Consider the following 27,106-nt stretch of genomic DNA (forward strand, 5'->3'; position numbering starts at 1 on the left):
ATTTTATCAAAAATTGGCAAATTAATTTACAATATACATCCTGTTCATCATCATCGACTAAACTGGTCGTCTATCCATCCTCGCCAAGTCGCCACGTCCAATTGCTGACCAATTTCCTGTTCTCATTGCCACTTCCATCCACCCCATCTCTCTCTCTCTCTCTCTATAACCGTCTCTTTCTCTCTCTCTCTCTCTCTCTATCTAGAATTACCATTTCCATTTCCAAATCTCAAATCACCACCATATCAACGCTCCAATCTCCCCTTCATTTCGTGTTTTGCTCGTTTCGTTGCAAACATGATGATGGCTGAGGATCTCGGTGTCGAAGCCAAAGAAGCATCTTTTCGTGAGGTCGCCAAGCTCTTACCTCTTCCGGAGCTTCTTCAGTCAATTTCATCCATCAAAGCTGATTACATTTCTCGCCAACAGGTTTCAGATCTATTACATTTTTTAGCTTTGATTTGAGCTTCTTAGAAGAACTCCTAGTTTTGTTTTTGTTCATATAAGTGTGATTGATGGTATTAACTTTTAAGAATGCGATTTGACTATTGAGATATTTGTTTTTGGACTGGATATTTGTTAGGTGTAGTTTTTGTTGTTGATTTTATCAAAAAATGGATTCACTTTCAGGGTTGTAAAATCGCGGCTATAGTGTAATGGAATTTTAACAAACCGCTATTATTCCGAGCGATTTAGTACAAGAGTATTGTCAAATAGCTGGAGGTAGAGGAAGACCTAGAAAAACTATAGGACCATCTCCAATGGGGAGTACTTATTTTTGAAGCATTGGTACCTTAGGTACCCCATGGAGGAAAACAAAATTGAGTACCGAATAAGTACCACTTCTACAATAAGTAGCCTCTCTCTCCTTTAAAAATATATCTTTGTTGGACAATTTATATTGATGTAGAGTTATTAGTGGGATGTAGAGTTGATTCCAATGTTGGCATTGGAATAGATCCCACTCCATCACAAGCTGCTGCTCAAATCCTAGAAGGTTTTTCCTCAACAACACATCCGGTGAATCAATCTCTTATCTAGTGATGGGTTTATTTGTACTAGTGTGGAGTGGGAGGGAGAGGTGCTTTATATAGTTACCATGTAGTCTTGCAGGGAAAAGAAAGTTATGGGAGGATTTGTTGCATTTTAAGTTGAATTAATTATGTTAGAGGTGATATTGATAGGACCCATTTAGAACTTTTTAAGAGGTGTTGAGTTGGATGGATTGAGTGTTTATTTTTTTTACGCAAGGGATTGAGTGTTTAAGTACTATTATTAAAGAATTATAATGAGTGATGTGTAGATGTGGGACACAGTTAAATACCCAAAAATGGAGAGCTCCATTGTGGATGCTCTAAGAGAAACAATTAAGAGATACCTAGAGATTATGAGGTGAATAAATAGATATATGAAAGAACACTGGCATCATTTGATCAATATAGCTGACCCTGACCCTACTTAGTGGGATAGGCTTTGTTGTTGTTGTTGTATTGTCAAATAGCGCTATAGCACCCTAGCATAGCATAATTTGAACAAAATGCTATTTTTTTGTAATTTACAAATGACTACACTGATCACTTTGTATTGGTAAGGTAGGATATGAAGCTAGGGTATAATATTTATAGCAGCGAGTTCCATACATAATACATTAGAGTTTTAAGTGGGTGGATTTTATTCTTAATTATTGATATGCAATAACACTGAATAGTGAGAGGATTCTGCACTAAAGCTAGCCTTATATGAAGACTAAGGGGACATATTTGAAAGAGTTTTTTTTAGTTTATCTTATGATATAAATGCTTGTGTACATGTTTGAAAGAATTATGAAACAACTTATGATAAATCTATGGTTGATTCCGAAATCTTTCAGAATGTGAGTGAAATGCGCTCGCCTCTCTTATTTGTTTGAAGTGATTTGGTTTTAGTTTTGTATTGTGATTCAGCTTGGATTCCTCAATGCTCAGATTTAGAGTCAAAGACATACTGCCATGATTAGCGATAATTCTATGTAAATAAGCAATATATTATAGGAAATAGGAATAGCCACATGAGGAAACAAAGGGTGTAGGACCCCACAAATCACTGAAAATTATTCCTAAGAAGACTCATAAGCAATGGTAGATGAATTAGAGGACAAGCTGTGTGTCTGGAGCCTTGGACTAGGCAGTATACAAAACAAAAATCAATTGCAAATATATTAGAAAGTCTAACACTACATGTTTCAAGTACCGGGTACATGTATGACATGAATTTTGCAGTACCCATAATTTATTCACTTAAGAGCTTTCATCCGTCTGTTACAGCTTTTAAAAAACAAGAATTTGTAAATAATCTAAAAACTGTTTTGAGTAGCTTCTGATGAAAATCATTTTCAAAAAAGTTTCGTTTTTTTTTTTTTTTTTTTTTCAATTAAAAATCTTTAAATTATTGAATGATATAATAATTGTTTTATAATTTGTAACAAATGGGCCCTCTATAGATGATCAAAATAGAAAGGATGTTGGGGTAATTATCTCACTGTAAGACCGGTACTATCAAAGTGTCAGATTGTAAATTTATCATGTTTTTAATTGACCAATTTCTAAATGAAATTTAGAATTTTTTGTTAACTGTCATAAACCATGATCTTAGTATTTAATTATTTTTTAATTTTATGTTGTTTGACCAATAACACAGTGACTCAATACCCCTCCTGAGTTGATTACCTATCCAAGCTTTATAGCCATGACCTATTTATACTAGCTTTAGTAGCTTCTAACAAATATGTAATAATGTTATTGTTGCGGGTGTCTGTAATGGTCTCTTATATAGCCATGGCCCATTTACAATTATTAGATAATTATAATTGGTGCATCTCTTTTAATCATTTATTATTGTTGCAGCTATTTTATACAAAAGTTTTGTTGCGTGAGTCTGAGTGATTTCTTTTTATTGTTTTCAGGCCAATGACGCACAACTTAGTACAATGGTTGCAGAGCAGGTAATTATTTCCTTTTTGATTGACTAAATACTATCGGGTTAGATGCATCTTATTGAAAGAGTTCAACCTTTTAGTAGCTGCAAATCTTAGGAAAAATATATCGTTGATAGCTAATAAGAAAATATAGCACGCTGAGAGTCAACATGTTAGGCTCATAGATTACTAAGGCTCTGTTTGGCCGAGAGCAGCTCTGTTTGGGAGTTTGTAGGGGAATAGAGGGAAAAAATAGAGAAATCTTTCACCTTTTTGAGAGTGTTTTTGTAGAGAGTGATAAATGGATGCTTATGATTAATATATTTTTACTATTGAGAGTATTATAAAAATATATATTGGATTGGGAGAATTTATCCAAAGCCCCCAAAAACCCTCCAAAATCCTCCTACAATACAACTTTTGAGTTCTCCTAGGTTAGGCGAATTTTGTATTATGAAGAAAAAAATACTTGCAAAGCCCTCTCTTCCCAAGGCCCTCCATTCCTTCCACTTTATCCTTCCATTTATTCAAAGCCCTCCCCTCCTAAACTCCCAACCAGACCCTAAGGATATGTAAGAAATACAAGTTTTAAAAGTAGGGGCTGGGGGTCGAGCTCCTTTGAGACATACAAGTTCCTCTACCTCTGCACACCAATATATGGGAGCAAAAGACCGACATGATCTAACTTCTAAAGAACCACTTGGCTCTGTTATTATCCCTTCCCGTTTGACAAACACTAGTGAACATTAAACTAATGACGGGTAACTACTACCTTACACCTAAACTGAAGGGCAGCTTATATTCAAAATATCTCAAAACTTGGACCGCAGATATTTAATTCTAATAGCAACAAATGTCATTGTTGGTAGTATTTATGAGATCACTGTTTCATTATTATGTCTAGAGTCCAGTCTCTAGCCATTAAACATGAATTGCATTGTACACTCTGCTGCTTTTTTTTATATTCAATCAACTGGGGCGCCACAATCTCATATCTTCTCGTGCTTTGCCTGAAAACACTATGCTGCAGGTTGAGCAGTCACAGGCAGGATTGAAATCACTCTCCTTTTCTGAGAAGACAGTAAACCAGCTTCGGGAAAACTTTCTCTCCATTGAGAAGTATGTTAAAAATGAGATAGACTGAAACTGTTTTGACTTCTTAGAGAGTGGGTGTTTTCACTTTTGTAAATTGCACTTTTGATATCTTTCTCTTTTAACTTACTGTGATTTTCCTGGTGCATCAGTTTATGTCAGGAATGCCAAACATTAATTGACAATCATGACCAGATAAAGATACTTAGCAATGCAAGAAATAACTTAAACACAACCTTGAAGGTGCTTTTTCTGTCTTTTATATAACCTTCAATTATTGATTAAAAAAATGCTAGTCTCACTCATTCTATTGATTCGTAATAGTCTTTAGAGTTGTTATAGAACTTCCTCTCCCTGTATTTTTCTGTAGGACTGTGCTTATCACCTACAATTATAACAAAATAGGTTATGTTCTCTCTCACTTTATCTCCTGTTGAATCGAGTACAAAATGGGTATTGAGTATATTATGTCTTAAGTGTTGCTTTCACTGTGTCAAAGGTTCATACTTTAATCTTTCATTGGTAGAAATAGAATGGACTTGAGAAACATGGTTTAAACTTGGAACCTAGCTGTATTTGTCATGATTTTTAGTAAACATTGAAGTTGGAATTTAGTTGTGCATTTATATACGTCGTACTTCATCTCTTTTATGGTTTTTGGCTGACTTCTTGGTCTTATGATAGGATGTTGAAGGTATGATGTCCATCTCTGTTGAGGCAGCGGAGGCTCGGGATTCTTTAACTGATGACAAAGAAATTGTCAATACTTATGAGGTTAGGCTGGTCTTACTTATACTGCAAAATATTGATTTTATCATAAACAATAGTTGGCTTGTCAAAATGTCAAGTGCATTTGAAGCCTTATGTAGTTGTTCCTTCTGTCCATTTTATGTTATCATCTGCCATGATGATCACTCTACTATGTTCATTTTTATAAAGAAACCCAGGGCTAAAATCCTAATCATAGTGAAAACATAACCCTTTCCTCCTTTCTAGTTGCTTAAAACTGCTCTCTCTGTTGCCTGTCAGTTCTCACCCCTCTTCCTACTATGTACTGGACTCAGTACTTGTCCCTCCAGAAACTACATTATGTTGCAAACTTTTCACTGCTGTTCTCTCTCTTCCTTCCTTACCTAGCTTCGTGTACTTGTAGGACCTTATAGGAGGTCCCCACTCGAGGTTCTCCCTAGATTTCTACACTCTGCCAAATTTAGTCAACATGTAAGCTCAGCCCTTAAATCATATCCTTCAACTCATTCAATAATCTTTCTGGTAAGAAATTATTTTTGCTCCATAATATTCAAAGGTTTGGTAAAGACTTCAAACTACTCTCTGTAATGCTGCACACTCCCGTTTTATCTCAACCCGAGAATCGTGTGTTTTTGTATGTGAGTGGGTTGAAAATGTCTAAAAGCCACGTTCATCATTGTCTCACAAGTAGGGTTTAGTATACAAGTCTTTTACCATTGATACAAGAACTGCTATCATTATTTCCGACTCTGGTACCCTTTCGTTAAGAAGAATACTTCTATACGATACCCACTCCTATGCATTGTAGCCCATAAAGATATGTATTTCAACTTTCCTCCAGCATCTGTACTCTGTTTCTCCCTTGTTGCTGTTTTGGAAATGCTGGAGGCAGTCTTTCACTGCTATCCTAAATGGATTGCCTCCCCTTTCATTTCCGCCAACAATCTATACCGGATTCTGACTACAATGTGTTGTAACTCCGCCAGCCAATGCAAAATTTCCTGCACAACATTTTCAGTGCCGCAGACATGGTGTTCCATTATTTCTTTCCATCGGATCCTCGTCGGCTTTTGCCTCAGACCCTGTACACCTCGTTCCAATTCAATTCTGTGAGCCATGTAACTCATTTGCTCTGGCTCACATTTAGCAGATAGACCTCAGTATACAATGAAGATTTTTTCTTTTTCCAATATTAATGTCAATTAGCAGGTTTTGTTTTTTAACACCTCAGCTACACTACCTTTGATACCAATTGTTACAGTTAATAGACATCGATAGAAAATGAAAGAATCTTCATTGTATACTGAGGTCTATCTGCTAAATGCAAGCCAGAGCAAATGAGTTACATGGCTCACGGAATTCAAGGTCGTTGACTCTCACACTCTCAACGAACAATACCTTCCCTAGCTTTTCCTCCTATCCCTTCGCATATGCATTCTATTCTATCATTCAATAACATTTATTTATTCTTTTATTTGGTTATAACTTATAACCTCTCCCACTCTAGCCTATTCACTCTTCTCATAAAATACACCCTTTTAACTATAGCCGACCTACCATAATATATCTAACTTTTTCTTATTTTGCAGAGGTTAACAGCTCTAGATGGAAAGCGAAGATTTGCATTAGCAGCAGCAGCATCTCACAAGGAAGAGGTTGGAAGATTGAGGTTTGTGTCTTCTTAATTTCTATTGCTACATTCGTGGGCTTTATGAGAACCCTGGTGAGGGACACCACATAATTTGGAGTTAATTTCAATATGCATAAGCCCTCATTTATAATTATGCTATGACCCATTGGTATTCAGAGTCAGTGGCCCCTACAATTTTAAACTATTGTTTCTGGTATTGCTTGCAGTCTTGAAATTGAAACTTTTAATTCTGACCCAATGCAGTTATTTTACCAGAGACTTTGTTAATGGCTGGTATAATTTTTTGATTTGGAAGTACAGGAGTCTTGCGTTTTCTTTTAGAGTAGATAATATATTTTTTTTGAGAAGACTTGATCAAGCAAATTAATTTCACATAACTGGATTCACTTAACTTTTTCTATTAAAGGAATAGATGAAATGAGTTTTAATTATACTTTATATACTTATCCAAAACTCTGTGAGATGTTCATTCTGCCTCTGCTAGTGCAGCCTGAACTTATTCGTAGTCAATTGGAAAATCTATGTGTGGTGGGGTGCTATGCATTTGGTGGCTTTAAAGGTTCTAAAGAATGTCATCCTGGAAAGTTTAGAAGAATATTTTATAGGAAAAATATTTGACAAAATATCTTTTAATATTTTTATCTTTTGGGAAGATGCCACAGTTTTTTTTTTTCCCTATCATTGTGTTTGGGCGTGCTTTGCTTTGTGGTATGACACTTAGATACTGCTTATTTGATAAATGTTAAATTCAAAAGATACCTTTATTCTATGAAATATAATAATGTAATGAAAATGAACTGAACTTTGAGAATTTTTTATAGTTACAAATTTACAATGTTATTGGACTGAAACTGAGAACACATGTTGATAACTTTTGAACAAAACTTGGTAAAGAAAAACTTAAAGTCATCAAGAGCATTTGCAATTTGATTGAACTGGACATGCAATTCAGTCCTTAAAATATGTTTTTTATAACCGTAAATTCAGTATTTATCCTTACTTTAACCTATTTCATCTACAAATTACAATATGTCATTCTTTACTCCCACAACTAATTTTTTTAAATATCTATATCTATGTCTATACTTACTATATATATAAAGGTATTGGGTAAAACCCAAGTCTCACATATGATAAATGTAAGGCCTGAATTGAGTTTATAAAGAGTGACACCGCTCAACTTACAAGTCGGTTTTGTAAGGATGAGTTAGGTCCAATATAAAAACCTAATATGGTATGGTATCAGAGCCTATTGATCCGGGCCACCTGCCATTTATATCCACGCACCAAGCCCAATAGCACTGGGCATGAGGGGATGTATTGGGAAAAACCCAAGTCCCACATAGGATAAAGGTAAGGTCTGAAATGAGTTTATAGAGTGGCACCTTTCACCTTACAAGCCGGTTTTGTAAAGATGAGTTAGACTCCATATAAAAACCTAATAAAAGGGATATGAAACTTTGGTGTAGCATTTTTCTCTTCTAATTTTACCCTTTATTTAAACTATTTTATTTACAATTTGATATTCATTACTTAATCAAACAACTATTTTATTTTTTAAATATCTAGTCTATATAAAGGAGATACCGAGTTTTAGTGCATCCGTTTTTTATAACAATTTTACCCGTTATTTTAACTATTTTATTTACATTTTTTGTTATTCTTTACTTAATTAAACAATATCTTTTAAAATATCTATACCAATAGATACCAACTTTTGGTGTAGTCATTTTTCTTCCAATTTTGCCATTCATTTAAACTATTTTAGTTATAAGTTTTCCTTTCTTTATTCAATCAAATAATTTAATTTTCCATACCTTTGTATAAAGGGGATACCAACTTTTGTTGTAAGCATTTTTATTCTACTTTTAACCTTCACTTAAACTATTTTATTTAATTTTCCATAACTTTGAGATTCCGTTATTTTGTTTTGTTGTTCATTTATGGCATTATTATGGCTTAGGAGTTTGTATCTTTGAGAGTTACAATGAAAAAAGCATTTGTGTGAATCCATGTGTTACATAGATAGATAAGCTATGTTAACTTTATCCTATTTAATATATTTACATGAAACTATCCAACCATAACTATTTATGGACATAATCTCTAACTGAATCTATTGTTAACATCTTATTCTTGTATTTGTTTTAGAGAATATTTTGAAGATGTAGATCGAACCTGGGAGAACTTTGAGAAGACACTATGGGGACATGTTGCCAATTTCTATAAACTTTCTAAAGAAAGGTTTGTGCCATGTCTTGAATATGAGCATATCAAATAATGCTGCATATTGTTTTACTATGAAACCTCTTGAACTTTTATCAATTGAGTGCTGTTAAAGATTTGAAAGTCTTGTGTTTTCTGTTGATTTTATGTTTGAGTAGCACTTATTTAGATCCTTGTTATTCCTCCTGTATTAGTTCAAACTTCGGATGTCCAGTCCCGAGTGTGAGAAGGTGTATTGAGAATACCACATTGACTAGAGATATGGCCTAGGTAGCCTTTATAAGGCTTGGGCAATCCTCACCTTTCAAGATACAGGTTGGTTTTGTGAGGTGAATTAGAACTTACGTCCAAATTCTAAGATTGTAACTAAACCTATCCCAGATTGGTTATTGGGCCAATGTCTCTATTATTGCACTCACATTTTTACCATGTCCAGTCCTGACTGTAAAGGTTTGTGTTGAGATCTTGTTATTTCTTCCGCATTAGGCCACACTTTAGATGTCTAGTTCTGAGCATGAGATTCTCACATTGGCTATAGATATGGCCTATGTAGCCATTATAAGGCTTGGACAATCCTCACTGGTTATCTGGAGTGAGTTAGGCTTTAAGCCCAAATTCCAAGAGTACTTTTTGATGCATTGCATTGTTAAAGATGAAGTTATATACTGTAATTGTGGTATGATGGTCAATTCTCTCCTTTATTTTAATCATATTATTTTATTTTCCCGTGTTTGCAGCCCACAGACTTTGGTTCGTGCTTTACGGTATGTTGCTGATAGACAATTGCATTTTCCTTTAAATTCTTTCCATTTTTATTCCTTTCATTGTATCTTTATTTAAATGGTTGGTTGTATGAATGGAATTTCTAAACTCAATGTAATCTCATTTTCCTTGTGTTTACCTATTCCAGGGTTGTTGAAATGCAAGAAATTCATGATCAACAGGTTGCAGAGGAAGTAGCCGAGGCTGAAGGGGATGGTGCATTAGCATCAGCCACAAATCCTCATAGAAGTGCCACGTATGTTATAGTAGTTTGAATTGAGTTCCATTATCCTAGATAGTTGTAAATCATAGGATCTTAACAATCTTCAATATAATGGGGTGGCCCTTAGATGGTTGTCATTTGTTTTCTTTGGCATTTTCTCTGTTACCGTTGTCATCATCGTGTCAGGTGAAATTTGGCTTGACCTTTTTATTCCAAGACAAAACTTGCTTGTCAGTTTGTCTTTGACACTTGGATGCCTGTGTTGTTAATATCAGATAGCGGCGCGTAGCGCCGACCCTAAAAAATGCTATAGCAGTATAGCGGGTAGCGCTATAGCAGTATAGCGGCCATGTACTAATTAAACATAAATTCCAACAACATACATAAATACTAAAAAATAGAAAAATACACAAAATTAAAAGGACTTTCTTACTTAATAATTATACTAAATATTGTCATTTACCATCAAAATAGGTTCTAAATAAAGACTAAAATACCCCTCACTTTATGATTTATATCCAAAATAAGGGTTTTAATAAAAAATTTCCCATCCAAAATGCAAAAGCAGCCAAATAGCGCTACCGATCCACTACGCCACCGCTATTATCCTGCAAATAGCGGCCGCTATTTCCGCTTCTCTAAATAGCGGAAAGCGGCCTTATAGCATAGCGGAGAGGTGGTCTGACACCACGCGATTGCGCTGCTATTAACATCATAGCTTGGATGGTTGCCCATTTTCCCCTAGCATTATAGTAGGTTCTAGATTTTAAAAATCAATGCTTGATTTTTCTGGTAATTTTAATTCTAGACACTGTAAAAAATTATTTGATTTTAAAAAGTAAATCAGTATGTGGTAGTAGTTTGAAAACATTCTGCCTGCTTGTTTTGTCATGGGACTTATCCCTGAAGTTTGATAGTGGATATTTCCCAACATTATAATGTCTTCTTAGGGCCATTCTGGTATGGGAGCAAAAATGAGTGAAATTACAAGGATCATTTTCCAACACAATGTTATCGATAAAACTGAGCCATGGGTTGTTTATCTTCCATTTCAAATTGTTCTGTAAAGAGGAAAACTCTCCTTTACCCCTCTGTCATTACTTACTTTTGTTAATGTTAATGAATCACAGAAAAGCTACAAGCACAATGCCTTCATCGAAAAATTTAACACAACAAAAATTGAAAGTTCAGGGGAAAGGCTATAAGGATAAGTGCTACGAGCAAATTGGGAAGACTGTTGAAGGACGCTTCGACAAGCTTCTAAATGAGGTAGGTCACTAAGTCCTACTGGTCTACACCCTCTCCAGTGCTCCTGCTGCAAAAAATGCACACACACTCATATTCTCTTAAACACACCTACATAATTCTTCATTATCGCTATACTCTAAGCAATTTATTTTAATTTCATTTATGCATCAGCTTTGTGTTGAGGACCTGAAAGCAGCTTTAGAGGAAGCTCGAGTGGTATGTTAGACTGATTGAATTTAAGCTTCTGAACTATATACTTTCCATTTTCGCCACACTGACTTTTTAATTTTATTCCCCTTTTTCCCGCACTATATCAGTTGTTTGTTGTTTTCTTCTTTAGATAGATGGATCATCGTGCATGCTAATTGTATACCAAAAAATGCTTTAGTGGAATGGTAGTTAGTAAGATGGCTACTATCCTTACAGATTATAAAATTACCCAAATTAATGACATTCATAATTAACTATCAAAAGTCAAGTCCAATTCTATACATGCAACCACTATCAAAGTTTATGTCGCCCTCTCCTCCCTCCGTTCTTTGAAGTACTGAAGTCTATTATAGTAACTGGTTGATGGTACAAAGTCATTACTCATTAGACAATTCTTCTCTAGATCTCATGTTTATTTACAATACAAAAAAAAAATTATTTGAAATTTAATACCATTTTTGCTTCCTGCACATGAGATCCAGTTTTGTTCCCTGTTACTGATTACTGCTGCAACCTTGTTTCTTTTATGGTATATAGATTGGGGAGGAACTCGGAGATATCTATGACTATGTTGCCCCCTGCTTTCCTCCAAGGTTTGAATATACTATCTATTTAATCTTCTATGCTTTTTGACAGGTTTCTGTCAATTGCTAATTATTAATCTTGTTATGAGATTTGGTTTGCTTCCTTGCATAATTTCTTTTCTTTTAGGTGTGGTATGTGTTTTGTGTGGCATGTGTTTCTTTTCTTGCTGCTTTCTTGATTCTGTCTGCAATCTTAATACATTTCACTTAATCTAAGGGAGCTTTTGCTTGTATGGGGTTTCTTTATGTACATTTTTTTTTGTCAAGTAGCCTAGTGGCTAGAAAATCCACCTTAAAGGTGAATAAATGGAGTGTCCGGGGTTCGAACCCCGGTTCCTGCACATATAGTGTGATGTCTCTGCCAACTGAGCTAAGCTCACGGGGACCTTTATGTGCATATTCTGTTTGTTCTAATTCTGTGTTTTCAATTCTGGCAGATATGAAATTTTCCAATTAATGGTAAATCTATACACTGAGAGGTTTATTCAGATGCTAAGGTTGCTTAGTGACAGGGCAAATGAATTAACAAATATTGAGATATTAAAGGTATTTCACTGTAATTTTACTTATGTATATCAAAATGCATTCCTTCAATGGTCCTCCTACCTTTACTTCCTCCAATTAATATATCTCACTAGTCCCTCTAACTAACTACCTTTTTTTTAAAAAAAAATCCCTTTATTATTCTAATTATATCATTCTGCCCTTACTATGGGTGTGTTTGGTAACACAAATAAGCTGGCTTATAGCTTATTATATGAGCTTATAAGCTTGTTTCAAAAAATTAGAAGTGTTTGGTAACAAGCTTTTTGTACTAGCTTATAGCTTTTTTTCAGATGCTATTTCAAGTAGCATTTGAGCTTATAGCTTATAGCTTTTTACACTTTATTCCATTTTTACCCTTTAATTTAATAACTATCCACTCTAAAAAATAAACTACCCACTATCAATTATGTAATTTTATATTTAATAACCACTTTAAAAGCTAATTTTACCAAACACTTTAATTTCAATAAGCTAGCTTTTCAGCTATCAGCTATAAGCTAGTTTTTCAGCTATCAGCTAGCTTATCAGCTATCAGCTAGCTTATAGCTTATTTTTACCAAACAGACCCTATATCACTCCTTGGGGTGAATCTGTCATTTCTTTAATACATTTATCATTGTTTTATACTGAGCTTTTATTTTTTTATTTCATTACTGTACTTTGGTATAATTCCTTGCTACTTGTAGGTTTCATCGTAACCATTTTTCTTTCCCCCTCTCTATTTTCTTTTTCTCCACCAGAACTTTTTTGTGAAAATATACTTATAATTTTTTTGGTCTCAAATAGGTAACTGGTTGGGTGGTTGAATACCAAGATAACCTGATTGGCCTCGGTGTTGACGAGTCTCTGGCCCAAGTGTGTTCCGAGAGTGGTGCTATGGATCCTCTTATGAATTCTTATGTTGAGCGAATGCAAGCTACAACAAGGGTAATTCTAGCTTTCTTGTTTATTAATTTTGCTTTGGTAATCTATGATGTCCTTGGATGATTTTTTTATCTCATTAAGCTTTGTTCTTAATCTTTTCTAGAAATGGTACTTGAATATTTTAGAAGCAGATAAAACACAGCCCCCAAAGAAAACTGAAGATGGGAAGCTATACACCCCAGCTGCTGTTGATCTATTCAGGATACTTGGAGAGCAGGTTCAAATTGTGCGAGATAACAGCACTGATGTCATGTTATACCGAATTTCCTTGGCAACTATTCAGGTAATGTCAGATAAGATATATATGTAATGTAACTGTTGGAAAATCCGCCATAGTTTGCTGCCATCCCTGCGGTCTTTTATTGGGCAACTTCATTTGTCTTCATTGCAACTCCTTTAGTGTCCTGTTGATGGGGTTTGTTTTGTCCTACATCATAGAGATATCACATTTGCAGTGCTTATGATACTTGACAGTTCTCACTTGCAAGTTGGTTCAGCGGGGTTGAGTTAGCCCTAAACCTAAATTTTAAGACAGTATCATAATTCATAACTATCCTAAATCCATTGTTGGGCTCCCTGCATCATCCACGCTCAAGAACCATTGGGCATGGGTGTGAGGTTGGATTATGTAAATCCTCTTAATTGCGGTCACTAATGCGTCTGCTAGTCGACCACTTCTTCTGGCTCCGTTGTAGCGGTAAAACTCCTATATTGTGCTGGGTTGAGAGGAGTAGGTTTAGACCCTGCATCACCTAGAAATATATAGAATTTCAGAGAGCTATAAAGAATCTAAAAACTGAATTAAGTCTGACTTGGATGTACTCTATCAAGATAAGGCCTTTGTAATACTTATAATGCTTGGGCAATCCTGACCTAGCGAGCTAGTTTTGTGGGATAAGTTAGGCCCTAAGCCCAAATTCTAAGAATAATGATGTGCATGCTTCATAAACTATGATCTTAATTGCACCGTAAACTGGTAGAATTTGGAACAGAATTTTCTCATACAACAATTAGTTTAACACAATGCATAGTGCTTATATAGTTATTCTGTTTTTTATGACACTGTTATTTTACAGGTGATGATTGATTTTCAAGCAGCTGAAAAGAAGAGACTTAAAGAACCAGCTTCTGAAATTGGTCTGGAACCTTTATGTGCTATGGTTAGTGTATTTTTTAATAGTGTTGGTTTATTATTTCAACACATGATTGTTTCCAAATGGTACTTTCTGTTGATATAGCTGCAATTTAATGTTTTATTTAGATAAACAATAATTTGCGCTGCTATGATCTTGCAATGGAGCTAAGTAATAGCACCATAGAGGCCCTTCCACAGAACTATGCAGAGCAGGTTTGCAGCTTTGGTTTGATGTTTTTCCTAGTTACATTACTTTTGTAAACATTGGTTTGTTGATTTTTTTTTTGGTTACATTTATGTGAAACTCACATAATTGTATTGTTGAAACCACATCGGTAGTGAAGTGGAAGCAAAATCCTGAAGTTTTACGGTTAGTATTCAGATGGAGGGGGCAAGAGTGAGAGGTGGGCCGGGTAAGGGCGTAAAGGTGGAGGGGTACGAGGAGTGGTAGAGGGGGAAGAAGGGTTAAAATATGAGGTGTATATTGAAAACCATCTAAAAATAATAGATATCCAATGATTTAAACAAAAAAGGGACCGGGCTTAACATCAATGTGTAAAGGCTTGTTGTAGTTGGTTGATGTGTAAAATGTTATTTATGACATTGGTAACCAACTTAGAGTTGGTGTAAGAAAAGCACAATTATATATAGCTGATGTCGTCATCTGTATACAATAGCAATTCATTTGCAATGAACACCCAAATTCATCTCTATCTCTTCTCTCAGGTTCCCGATTCTGTCTCTTATACTAATAAAATAAGCAAGAATAACAAACATCCTAGATAATCAGAAACTTTGAATAGCATAGTAACAGATAACAGCATAACAGCACAATTATATATAGATAATGCTTGTTCAAAAAAAAAAAACATAGCAACAGATAACAGCATCCTTAATATAAACATAATACTAAATCTATAATATCTTATTTATTCCTCCTAGAATAGACTCTCCAAGCCTCAGGCCCACTATGCCTTATTAGTTAGGCTTTGTCATTCACAATCTAAGACTTGTATTGAAATTTGTATTGTTTGTCAGCTTCTTGTGATCCTTGTAGTAAGTAAGACAGCCTTAGTCCCCTGCGATTTCACTAACCATTATTTTTATTGACTTTAAACATTTTCTCTTTCTTTACAGGTTAATTTTGAAGATACCTGTAAGGGGTTTCTCGAAGTTGCTAAGGTATGAGAGAGTGTGCAACTTTCTATATCCTAATTGTTGACTGTAATTAATTGTTATTATTTTCTTTTAGGCTTAATTGCATATTTAGTCCCTTATGTTTATTTTAGGTTTCAATTTGGTCTCTTATGTTTAAAAAGTTTCAAGTTGGTCCCTTACGTTATCGATGTCAACTTAAGTTCGTCCTTTTCGTTAAATTTGGAGTTAATTTCGTGTAAAACTTTCATGCGGCACCCTCTTAAGTTGTCCGCGTATGCAAATCTGTTAGCCACGTAGACGATTTAAACAGAAATTTTACTAAAAGGACTAACGTGAAACTTTTTAAACTTAAGGGACCAAATTGAAACCTAAAATAAACGTAAGAGACCAAATATGCAATTAAGCCTTTATTTTATTAGTTCATATGTTTTTCCATAGTTTCCTTTGATAAATTAGATAAGAATTTCACTACACTGTAAGTTGCACGTTGCCTACAAAATTCAACTAATTTGTAGCATAGATGATTTAAAAGAAATTTAAAATTGACTTGATTTAAAATTTATACTATTTATTAGTTCTCTCCCTCATTTAAAGGTAATTGTTACTTTTCACACACCAACTTATTTAAATCTTTAGGAAGCTAATTGTTACATGTTGACAACCTCTGACATGCTAATTCATTTGCAAATGTGTTTTATTTTCCTGGTGCACATTTTTTGCCATTGTTGTTAATCAGACAGTGAGTCCAATATTTGCATAATGTTTTCCATTTTGCTTTTGATATCTAAATATGAACATGGATCATGTATTCATTCTGCAAAAAGGGTAACAAAAAATATGGATCTACGATAAAATACTTGGAAGATCTCTTGAACTGAAAAGTATTAGAATGTTTGTCTGTTATGTTCATATGCCAGTTTATTCACTCACCAGCATATGTGTATTTTTTGTTTAGAGAATATTTCACTTCAGAGTCATATTAAAATTATTTTTGGTCACTGCGTTTACCATTTTGATGAATATATATTGCTTGGAAGAGATTGTATTCTGAAAACTTGAATATTCTTCTTGATGATAGGAAGCTGTGCATCAAACTGTAAGTGTAATATTTGAAGATCCCGGTGTCCAGGAGTTATTGGTCAAACTATACCATAAAGGTAAAGCAAATTTTTCACCATCACCTAGCTCGCTTCCTATGTGGTTTTGTTTTACACTAGTTTTTTTTTTCGAGGATGAGGGTAAATCTTATTGTTGAACTCTATTCTTGTGCTGTAATGAATCTTCTACTTAAATGAGAAATGCATTTCCTGGAAAATTATGGTATAATGGGATGTGAACAATTGTTAAAAGTTTAATATAATAAATTTTGGTTGTTTCTAGTTCTTTATAGTTGCAGCTATGTGATTGGGTATTTGAATTTGTTGTACCTTGCTATCCAACATTACCAAGTTCGATTTGATATTTTCAATATGAAATGTTTTCTTTTGCTTTGGATATATCAGAGTTGAGTGAGCGGCATATTACCAATCCTTGATTGAAACATTTGACGATTATTTTACTAATTCTATATAAAAGTGAGTAGATTTTCTTATCTCAGTTTTTTTTTTTTTCCATTTGATTTGCATTTATCAGAATGGAGTGAGGGGCAGGTTACTGAGTACTTGGTTGCAACATTTGGCGATTATTTTACTGATGTAAAAATGTGAGTAGACTTTCTTATCTCAGTAATTTGGTTTTGTTTCATTTGTTTCATTCAGCAGGAGATATGTTACAGGAGGAAACCAAGCACTATGGTCTAAGAACAAATATGATTATGGGATTTAGATAAAATAAGAAGAAATATGATTATGGTGTAATCACGAAGTTTGAGTGTGAGAACAAAGATTGCAACCAGCTGGAAAGGAGAAAAACTGAATTTTTTTGAGAGTTGAATATGTGTGTAACTGTTAGGAAATAGAATGAAGAGAAATTAAAGTAGTTAAGAGTTGATATAAAAGTTAGTTATCTTAATTAGTTGGGTTTGTTTGTAGTGTCTGTCGGTTAGTTTTCTGTTTTAGCCTTTTAGGCCTGTTGTCATTGATCCTTTTCCCTATCCTTGTGTATAGGAATTCTATAAATATAGACTTCCATTCCCTTAGAAAGGAGAGTATCTTCTCTGGTGTATCTTTATCCAATTCTTGGGTTCCTAACAGTAACTCTTTTGATTGTTATGGAAAACTAACTGTTTTAACTACCCTTATATTCAAGGTACATTGAAGAAAGATCTTTTAGGAGATTTGTTGAAGCTTGCCTAGAGGAAACAGTGATTGTTTACGTTGACCGTCTTTTAACACAGGTTATGCTCTCAATAAAACAAAAGTCAGTTCTTATTTAAGGCAAAATTGTGCATATACTCTTCCATATCAGCTTTCTGTTCATTTGACTTAATTAAATGTCTCGCTTGTAATTTTAATTGCAGAAAAACTACATCAAGGAAGAAACTATTGAACGGATGAGGCTAGATGAGGAGGTCATCATGGACTTTTTTAGGGAACATATCAGTGTTTCTGTAAGTTCTCTTTTATTAGACATTTTGTCACTGTTGTCCTCTAATCAATGTAAACAATATGCCAGTCCCAGAGCAATATGTTATTAGCTGTTACTCTTGTCATGCTACTCCCAAGTTTCTTACTCTAATTTCATTTACATCCTGGATTAGAAAGTTGAAAACAGAGTTAGTGTACTTAGCGACTTGAGGGACCTGGCTTCAGCAGAGAGCCTTGATACTTTCACCCTCATCTATACAAATATACTTGAACATCAACCTGATTGCCCGGTAAGACTATGCCCAATATGATTTAAGTAATTTATTTCAATGCTTCTCATTTGCAAATAGAAGTTTTTGTTCTTTATGAAATAGAAATGAAATACCGACTTTGAAAATGAAAAGGCTTTTGATATGAATTAAAGTAATTATAGAAATATTAACTTTGAAAAGACTTTTTTTATGACTTTAAAGTGAATGATGATGATATCTAACTTGTGTTTATATACGTCATTGTAGCCTGAAGTTGTTGAGAAACTTGTTGGTCTACGAGAAGGAATTCCTCGGAAGGATGCCAAGGAGGTAAATGAAATTTTGTGTTCATTTTGCTTAACATTGAACTCCCGAAATATCTTCATAGGGTACACATTTATTTGGTTGTGTTACTTATGACCAACTGACTGCAGGATATTTTAAATGTTCCTGTTTTCTGTGCCTGAAAATTTCTTGAGATATTCCCCAAACTATAAATTAAAAAATTTAACATGGTCCGTTCAATTTTAACACTGGATAAAATATCTATGGACATCATTTTCGGGAACCAGTTGTCCCAAAATTTTAAGAGAAGGGGTAGAAGGAAACAGATATGGAGTAATATATTTTTCTAATTTGATCATGAACTGAAAGTTCTTTTCCGGAGAAATATTTAGGTTATTGATTTTGGAACTCACGATGTTATTCTTGTTGATCAGGTCATACAAGAGTGCAAAGACATATATGAAAATACTCTTATTGACGGAAGACCTCCAAAGACAGGTTTTGTTTTTCCCCGGGTGAAATGCTTAACTGCTACCAAGGGTGGAATTTGGCGTAAACTCACTTAATATCACGATTCCTTCATCGAGAAGGTTTAATAAATTGCTTATAGTTTATCGAACTAGCTTATAAGTATGTTTGAACAAAGAAGAGGTGTTTGACATAAACTTGTTACATTAACTTTATAGCTTTCTGGATGTTATTTGATGTGGCATTTGATCTTATGGCCTTTTACATTTTCTCTATGTATATGTTTATAAAAAAACAACTGATCGCTCCCTACACATTTTTCTCATTGTTATATATTAGAGCATCTCCGATAGTAATACCACTTTGGTATCATACATTAGTACATTACTAACAAGTAGTCTTTACAATGTAATGTAATATTTATGCAATTCATACATATTTTGCTCCATTGGTGATATCACCTTTTGAGTATTATACATTAATAAAGAGTGGTCCCTTCTATTTTTTATTTTGTCTAAATAAAAATAAAAAATTATTTAATTTAATAAATACGTTGCTTTGGGAACAAATTCATGTAAGCTTGAAGATTATTATCATATATAATAGGATCCATTTGATAAAAAATAAATAAAATATGACTTGAGAACAAAACAAATAGAAATTGTGTAATATATAGATATATAAAATAACTAGTATGTTAGCCCTAAAATGTGGAGAAATGGCGAATCCGGGGTTCGAAGCCCGATCACTCTAATATATAATATCCCTGGTAGCTATCATATGAACTATACTTATGAGACTTCTTCAATTTGTTTTGTTTAGATGAAATTGAATTATATGAATACATGCTTTTTATAGCAACCATGTGTTAATGTAAAAACTTAATAGTTTTATCAAGTTAAAATAATGCATCTTAATGTTAGTGCAACTTCTAAGAATATGATACTATAATGCTTTACTTCAATTACTTTACTTTCTTTTTTGTTTGGATAAAGTTTACATATATTCTCTTATTAAAGAGAATTAATATTCTACAGGGACAAAGCAATAAGGGTGGACCTCTTTAAGAAATTTATTATTCGTAAAGAGAGAACCAAAGACATCCTATTAAAGAGTAGTTTAGTAACCTATAGAGGTTAACTCTAGAGAAGGCTACACTCTTCTAATGTAAAAAATCAAGTTTGAATTCTGAAACTAAGATATTGGACTCAAGTAGTTAATAAGTTCCTCCTAGTATAAATTGTTTAGAAGAATTCGAGTTCGATTCCTGATAAAAATAATTCATAGTTAGATTTTATTTACCTTGTGGCCGAACTCTGGATTACATGACTTTGGGAATCAAAGGGTTAATACAAAGAAAAAAAAACTCAAATTATAATTGTGAGATGTGTCTATATATATAGTATCTGACAATCACTCAAATAAGATTACCTACTAGGGAATCCATTAAAAACTAAAAAAAAGGAGTGTTTCTTTGGAATTTTACTATGTCATTTGCCAAGTTCATTGAATTATATCCAACTTATTACTTGGGTCATATGTCTTATTCAACTATTGAAAATATTGATTAAATAAACTTTTTTATTTGAACCACACTTCTGTTCCACCAATCTCAAGTCTCAACCAACCTAATTAACTAGTTACATGGAGGGTTGATTTACTTCCACGATCATGTACTAAAATATTACCTTTTCAAATAAGCCAATTAGTGCACTATAAAGAAACGGTGTTCATTCATAGTGAAAGGAACAAATTAAAGCTTAATCTATAAATATGTATTTGTTTTGGTCCCCTATGGAGTAGGTATAATTGAAAGTTGAAACGCACCATCCCATGTGGATCTTACAAAGTTATTAGAATTATATGGCATCCACATCAATGCTATTGTTTTGTAAAGCTTATAGCTTATCCAATAAAACCTCTAACAAAACAAAATTGGAAAGGACACAAATTTTATATCAAAGGTAATGATTAAATTTTAGACCGTTCCCACCTTACAACTAAGTTTTATGAGATTAAGTTAGACTTATCATTTTCTTCTTCTTTTTTTGAAAAAATATGTTGAGTACAAACTTTAATATGGAATCATACATAGGCTATCCTAAATTTGTTAAGTCTATATATGAAAGTGTGAGTTGGAAAGAAGAAAAATAACTTAAGTTCACATTGGCTATATAATTTTATTTTATTTTTTAAAAAAATTGGGGATGAAGGAAATTATTATTAGTTAAAGTGATGATAATTGTCATTTTACAATTATTCTGAGGCTTTATCTATCTGTGTAAAAAAAAATTGTCATTTAAAATTATTTTTGAAAGAGAATTTGAACTTCATCTCTTAAAATTATAAAATCAAACTCTGATTATTAAATTAGCATTTTTGGACAAACGACTATAGGGGTGTACATGGGTTGGGCAAATCCGGTCGATCCGGTCAAACCCACCCAATCCAATTCAAAAAAGTGGGTTGGGTCGGGTAAGTGGATGAATATGGATTTCAAAAATGAAAAACCCATTAAAAAAACCGGGTTTCGGGTAAAACCGGACCCAACCCAAAAAACCCACTAGTGCTATGTTTTTTGAAATTTTTTAATGAAAATACTAAAGATTTTTTCATTTGATTATTAAATATTTTTATATTGAAAATGAGTTATACTATTTTTTACAAAAAAAAAAAAAGATTGAATAATTTTTATGAACAAATATGATAATTTTTCGCATTATTTTTTTAAAATTTAAAAAAATTGAATAATTTTCATAAACAAATATAGTGATTCATGATTTAGTCATTTGATATTAAAAAATGCAAAAACATCATTTGGATAACACACTATCCAACCCGTAAATTAGTAGATTTACACAAAAAAATGGGTGATTATTTTTTATAGGGAAAAAAAGTTAGCCTATTTTTCAAGAAAATACATTGATTGAGTTATTTTTTATGAAAAATATGATGATTCAACATTTAGATATTTAATATAAAAAAATAGAAAAATAATTTGGGTAACCCACAACCCAACCCAATCCAACCCGGAAATTAGTGGATTTGTCCAACCCGGCCCAATGTTATAACGGGTGGTTATTTTACTAAACCCAACCCGGAGTACCATATGTGGTTTGAGTTTTGGCCAAACCCAACCCAATCCGGCCCACGTACACCCTAAACGACTATATGACTTAGATATTGCTTACAAGATTTAAACGAAATTTTCTTTTGCCATCTTATTGGCTTCTCGCGCGTCCTTCACATTTTCATTTTTACTCTTCCGCTACTTAAAAAGCGGACGTTATAAAAAATATATTTGAAAGTATTCACCACTTAAGTAACAGACAGTGATATTTTGATAAATTCATAGGACACGCGAGAGAAATGAGGGATCCACATGTAATAAATTGGGATCCAAAATTTAAACAACCTTCATCACCTTTTAGATGAGTCCCTATCTACAAGTAAATAAATGTCTAAAAGTATACAAAAGAAATGAGTTTCTCATTACTAGATGGATATATTTTTAGTATATGATATCTACATTTTACCATATTCTTGATAGGATTTTAAAGTAATGATGTAATCATATGTCAAACTTACATGATTAAGTAATGTATGCAGTTGAAAATGCAAAGTTTCTACAAACAGCCAAGCATGCATTTTAATGTATTGGGAAAGAATAGAAAGAAAACCAAAATGAGAGACCAAAAAAAGTTGTGTAATAAATTGTTCTTGATTTGCAAACTTCAATTCCATTTCACTAGCTTGGAAATATCAAGTACATTTTGTTTGTTGGTGTTGAATGCAGAAACTAGATATAATTCACCCTCACGGGAAACAAAATTGAAAAATAAAAATAGTAGGTAATTTTTACATTAATTAACGACTACTTTATAACTGTCTCGAGTACTTGAACTTCGTTCCTTGAGATTACATGATAAAATTTGCAATGTCCTGCCAATTGAGTTATAATCATAATTCACAAGGACTGATGATACCGTACTTTATTTAAATTACTCTAACTATTTTCATGATACTCACTTCATCACGTTAAGTTCTTCTGATGAGAAAAAAATAAAGAACAAATTCACCATTCTATGAAACCTCCTTACAAAATCATCTCCTAACATTAGAAAGGAATATTAAGAGAAAAAAATGATATTCTCTTCGGTCCTTAATATAAGAGGAACTTTATATTTTAGATTCATTGAAAATTCAATGTATCTAGTCAATAATATGGAAAATAAATTAATGGACTAGAGGGAGTAAATACTAAATAGTAAAGACTAAAGAGCATGATAGGAAAATAAATTAATGGTTTATCGGAATTTTAAAGTAATTTATAATCTGGAATAAAAAAAATTCAAAGTGAATTATATAATATTGTCAAAAAAATAAAGTAGCAGTTTCCTTTAAATTAAATTATAAAGCATAGTAGAAAATTTCAGAATGAAAGTTCAACTAACTACACATTCCACAAATTCCAATTCACGACTCTTTTCATCTTTTTTGTTTCTTTCTTTGGAGCACTATTCTTTCTTAGCTTAAATGTTCATAAATTTCTTTTAAACTTGTATAGATTGTTATCCAAGAAACTTTCACCCAATTGGTAATTTTGATTTCCAACACATTTTAATCTTCAACTTCAATCATAAATCATATAAAAAGCACAATTATAAATGTATTTGAAGAACATTAACTATTAAGCAGACTCATTTGTATGTTTGAAGTGGGGCTACCACACTTTAAACTTGTAGACTTTGTTTCATTTCCATTGAAACTCAATCAAACTCTGACATCTCCCCCAAGAGTACAAAGCAAGAGGGCATGTCATTTATGATCATCATCATTGATTGAAGAATAACTTGCATGAAAAAATAGAATATTCACTTAAAATGCCTTTCAAATCGTCGCATATTTATGCAGTTATAGATCTCAATCATCCGATTTAATCCAAAAACTTATTATATTTTAAGATGTAGGTAAAAGTCGATTTGGTAAAGTTACTATGTGAATCATCTTAGCGCAATTTAATGGCCAAGAATGATTGATTTTGCGTTTCAATAATTGGAAGGAATCCCAATCTATATTCAAGTAGCAACTATGTGCGCATATTTTATTTTAATCCTAACTAGCTATCCCTTAGCAATCGAGAAACTCAAGATACTAAAAATTCATTTAAAGGACATATATTTTTCAACAAATACTTGCTTATATACAAATTGAGATCAATCATGTAATCGCATGTGTACATTGAGAGAGTGAATTCTCTATAATAAAAATCATATGTATTTCTTGAACCAAAAAAGTAAATCATTTGCATTTTCTCATGTGAAACGATCCACGCTCTTTAAAGTATATTTTTAATATTGAAATTCTCCTATCTTTTATTTTGTATAGTCGAGGTTTAACTTAATATATTCATTATATCATATATCTAAAATGAAAATGAAACTCAAATTTGGATCCTCTCATGTCTTTTATGTCCAGCCTTCTCTCTTTTTTCTAATCCAGCGGTGAATCAAACTATAAAGAGAAAAAGAACATAACAAAAGAGAGAGAAAAATATGGATGAAAGGCCTCGATAGCAGAATGAACAGTGTGAGAGAAAAGGCCGGAGAGGATGCAAATCCATGAAACCCATTCTCTAGAATTTGGATCCTCTCCAGCACTTTGTGTCCTTTTATTTAAATTCTCCTTAAGGTGTTAGGTTTGTGGGTCCTCACACATATAAAATATTCAACCTTCATTTTTTTTAAGTATTGTGGGACTTAACTCACACTTATCACAACACGGATGATCCAAATTCTTCTCACGGATGATCAGATCTTCTCTTTATAACCAATAATCTTAGAATTTCAATTTGTCCAAATATACAACTCTTACAAAAAAATTATTGAAAGGAAGTTTTGAACTGAATCCATAATGTCCACATGATCGTGTAAGCTACGGCATTGGGCAGAATCACATGAATAGTATCACAATAAAGCCTTACCAGTAATGGTAGCTAGATAGCATTTGCTCCAAAGTGGTTGGTGGAATAATTAATTATTAAAAATATACCAACCTATTATAGCTGGACTAGTATATGCATATCACATGTAATGAAGGTGCATGTGTTTCAGAAATTGATGCAATATTGTGTCTCAATATACCTTTGGTCAGAAGAATTGCGGCAGATTCAGAAAATTAATGTGACTACTGTACTAGTACTAGTGCATCAACTTGTTCTTAAAAACTTATGTTGCCAACCAAATTTTAAATCTTGATTATCATGCCATTTGGAGGTTAGGTTGATAATGTGGTTTGTCAATTGCATAATAGAGTGACCATTTGGCATAGATAAGTTCTTTTTTCTCGAAGAAAGTGAGTTATAATAATGAACTCTAGTTAAAGATGAACTGTTTAAAAGAATCTGAATTTGAATCTTATTTAAAACAATCATTAATTATATTCTACTAATTTTCGACTGAACTTCAGATTATTATAACTCTCTTCCTTTGAGAACCTTCGAGAAAAAAGAGCTTATCTGTGCTAAATGGTCACTCTATCATGCAATTGCCAAGTCACATTATCTATCTAAACTCCAAATGGCATGATAATCAAAGATTTAAAATTTTGTTAGCAACATAGTTTTTAGGCAATCAAAATGGAATTTCTTTTATTAGGAAAGAAGGGAATGAAAATCAAACAGAGAAACCATAATGCAATTTTGGTATAATATTATACCAAAATATTAATAGAAGTTCATTATAAACACAAGGATTGTAATAAGATAATATTATTGGTGTTTTGCAAATGAGAAACGATATTTGAATCGGGAGGGGCTATAGCGAACAGATAACGAAACGTGTAATTGGCTATACACTCTTGATTTCCGTCAAATACGGATGTCTAATTTTTCTACTGTTGACAAGTAATCTTTCATGATGTTCACGAGAGATGTACTTCGCTATATATAGCACTTCTCTTTGCAAATTACACCCTAAAGCTACATAGATGGTAACCATATAGCTACATAGATGGTAATTCAGTTCTTTCTAAATTAAATGCAACCATTCAACACATTACTATAGTAAGTGTATAAGGATGTTCATCAACCTAATCTAGCAATACTTTCCAGAAACATCCATTTGCTTGATAAATACCTAATGCAAAATTGATAATTACATAACTCAATTTGCTTAACTTACAATCAATTTATATCCTAATCAACTTATCTATCATATGGTACAAGTAATTGATAACATGTAAGTTTCAAGTTTCAACTAGAGTAACTCAATCTATCACTACTACCAAATTTGCTAAATTCTTTACATATTGAGGAAAAAATGAAATTAAAAGGTCTTCATATTATACCTATAAATGGAAGATTCACTATACATTAATAGAAATATACAAACTCAAAGGAAACTTTCAAAAATCCAGTTAAACAGTGGCTGCTTGGAATCAGATCTGAAACCAACAAACTCTACGCGATTAAACCTTTCATGCAAGTAAACTATTCCATAAAAGAACAAGCCAAACATGGAATCAATACATGAAGGAAATGGAAAGAAAGTTATAAATATTAAGTGTACAATTCACAAACAACAAAGCTTAAATTTGGAATAGATTGCAAAAAAGTGCCTAAATGAATGCACAAGCATGTCCTTACCAAAAAGACTCCATACACATTTACATGTAAAGTCACATCAATGGATCAAAAATGAAAAGCTACAAAAATGGATCAAGATTATTAAGATAAAAAGAGATCAAAGAGCTATGAAATTGCAAGTTGATCCCAAAATTATTTCAAAAATTATCCTATTATTCAAATGGCAATACAGCATAAAAACTCAAAATCAAGTTGACAATGCTTCTTTACAAATCGTGCGACTTGTATATACTAAGAAGCACCAACGTTGTCAATCATAGATCGCAAACAATAGCGCTTTATTTTAGATTCTGCTACACTACAGCTTATAGCGCTGCAATAGCCACTATTAAACAACATTGAGAAGCACTAATCTAATAACGAAAACAACTACCTGCAGTAAGTTTCAAGATCTTTGTACCGACAAAACATACCATGCAGGCTGGCAGTTCCAAGGGAGAAGGTGCCTGGTGCGACATAACCGATTCGAA

At 33.0% G+C, this 27,106-nt stretch overlaps 1 protein-coding gene across 1 annotated transcript; it reads left to right on the top strand.

The window, feature by feature from the left end:
• Positions 1 to 19,307, top strand: LOC123920230 (exocyst complex component SEC6). The gene is made up of 25 exons (XM_045972442.1): positions 1 to 429; positions 2,942 to 2,980; positions 3,984 to 4,072; positions 4,198 to 4,288; positions 4,730 to 4,819; positions 6,385 to 6,464; positions 8,598 to 8,690; positions 9,410 to 9,436; positions 9,583 to 9,690; positions 10,788 to 10,926; positions 11,077 to 11,121; positions 11,653 to 11,708; positions 12,137 to 12,245; positions 13,032 to 13,172; positions 13,273 to 13,452; positions 14,246 to 14,329; positions 14,431 to 14,517; positions 15,442 to 15,486; positions 16,541 to 16,619; positions 17,095 to 17,164; positions 17,710 to 17,797; positions 17,921 to 18,010; positions 18,161 to 18,277; positions 18,506 to 18,568; positions 18,958 to 19,307. The coding sequence occupies exons 1-25, from the start codon at positions 298 to 300 to the stop codon at positions 19,087 to 19,089; spliced, it is 2,274 nt and encodes a 757-aa protein (XP_045828398.1). The 5' UTR covers positions 1 to 297; the 3' UTR covers positions 19,090 to 19,307.
• Positions 19,308 to 27,106: the final 7,799 nt, after the last annotated feature.

Source organism: Trifolium pratense, linkage group LG4 (assembly GCF_020283565.1).
Source record: "Trifolium pratense cultivar HEN17-A07 linkage group LG4, ARS_RC_1.1, whole genome shotgun sequence".
In the NCBI taxonomy this organism is placed as follows: Eukaryota; Viridiplantae; Streptophyta; class Magnoliopsida; order Fabales; family Fabaceae; genus Trifolium; species Trifolium pratense.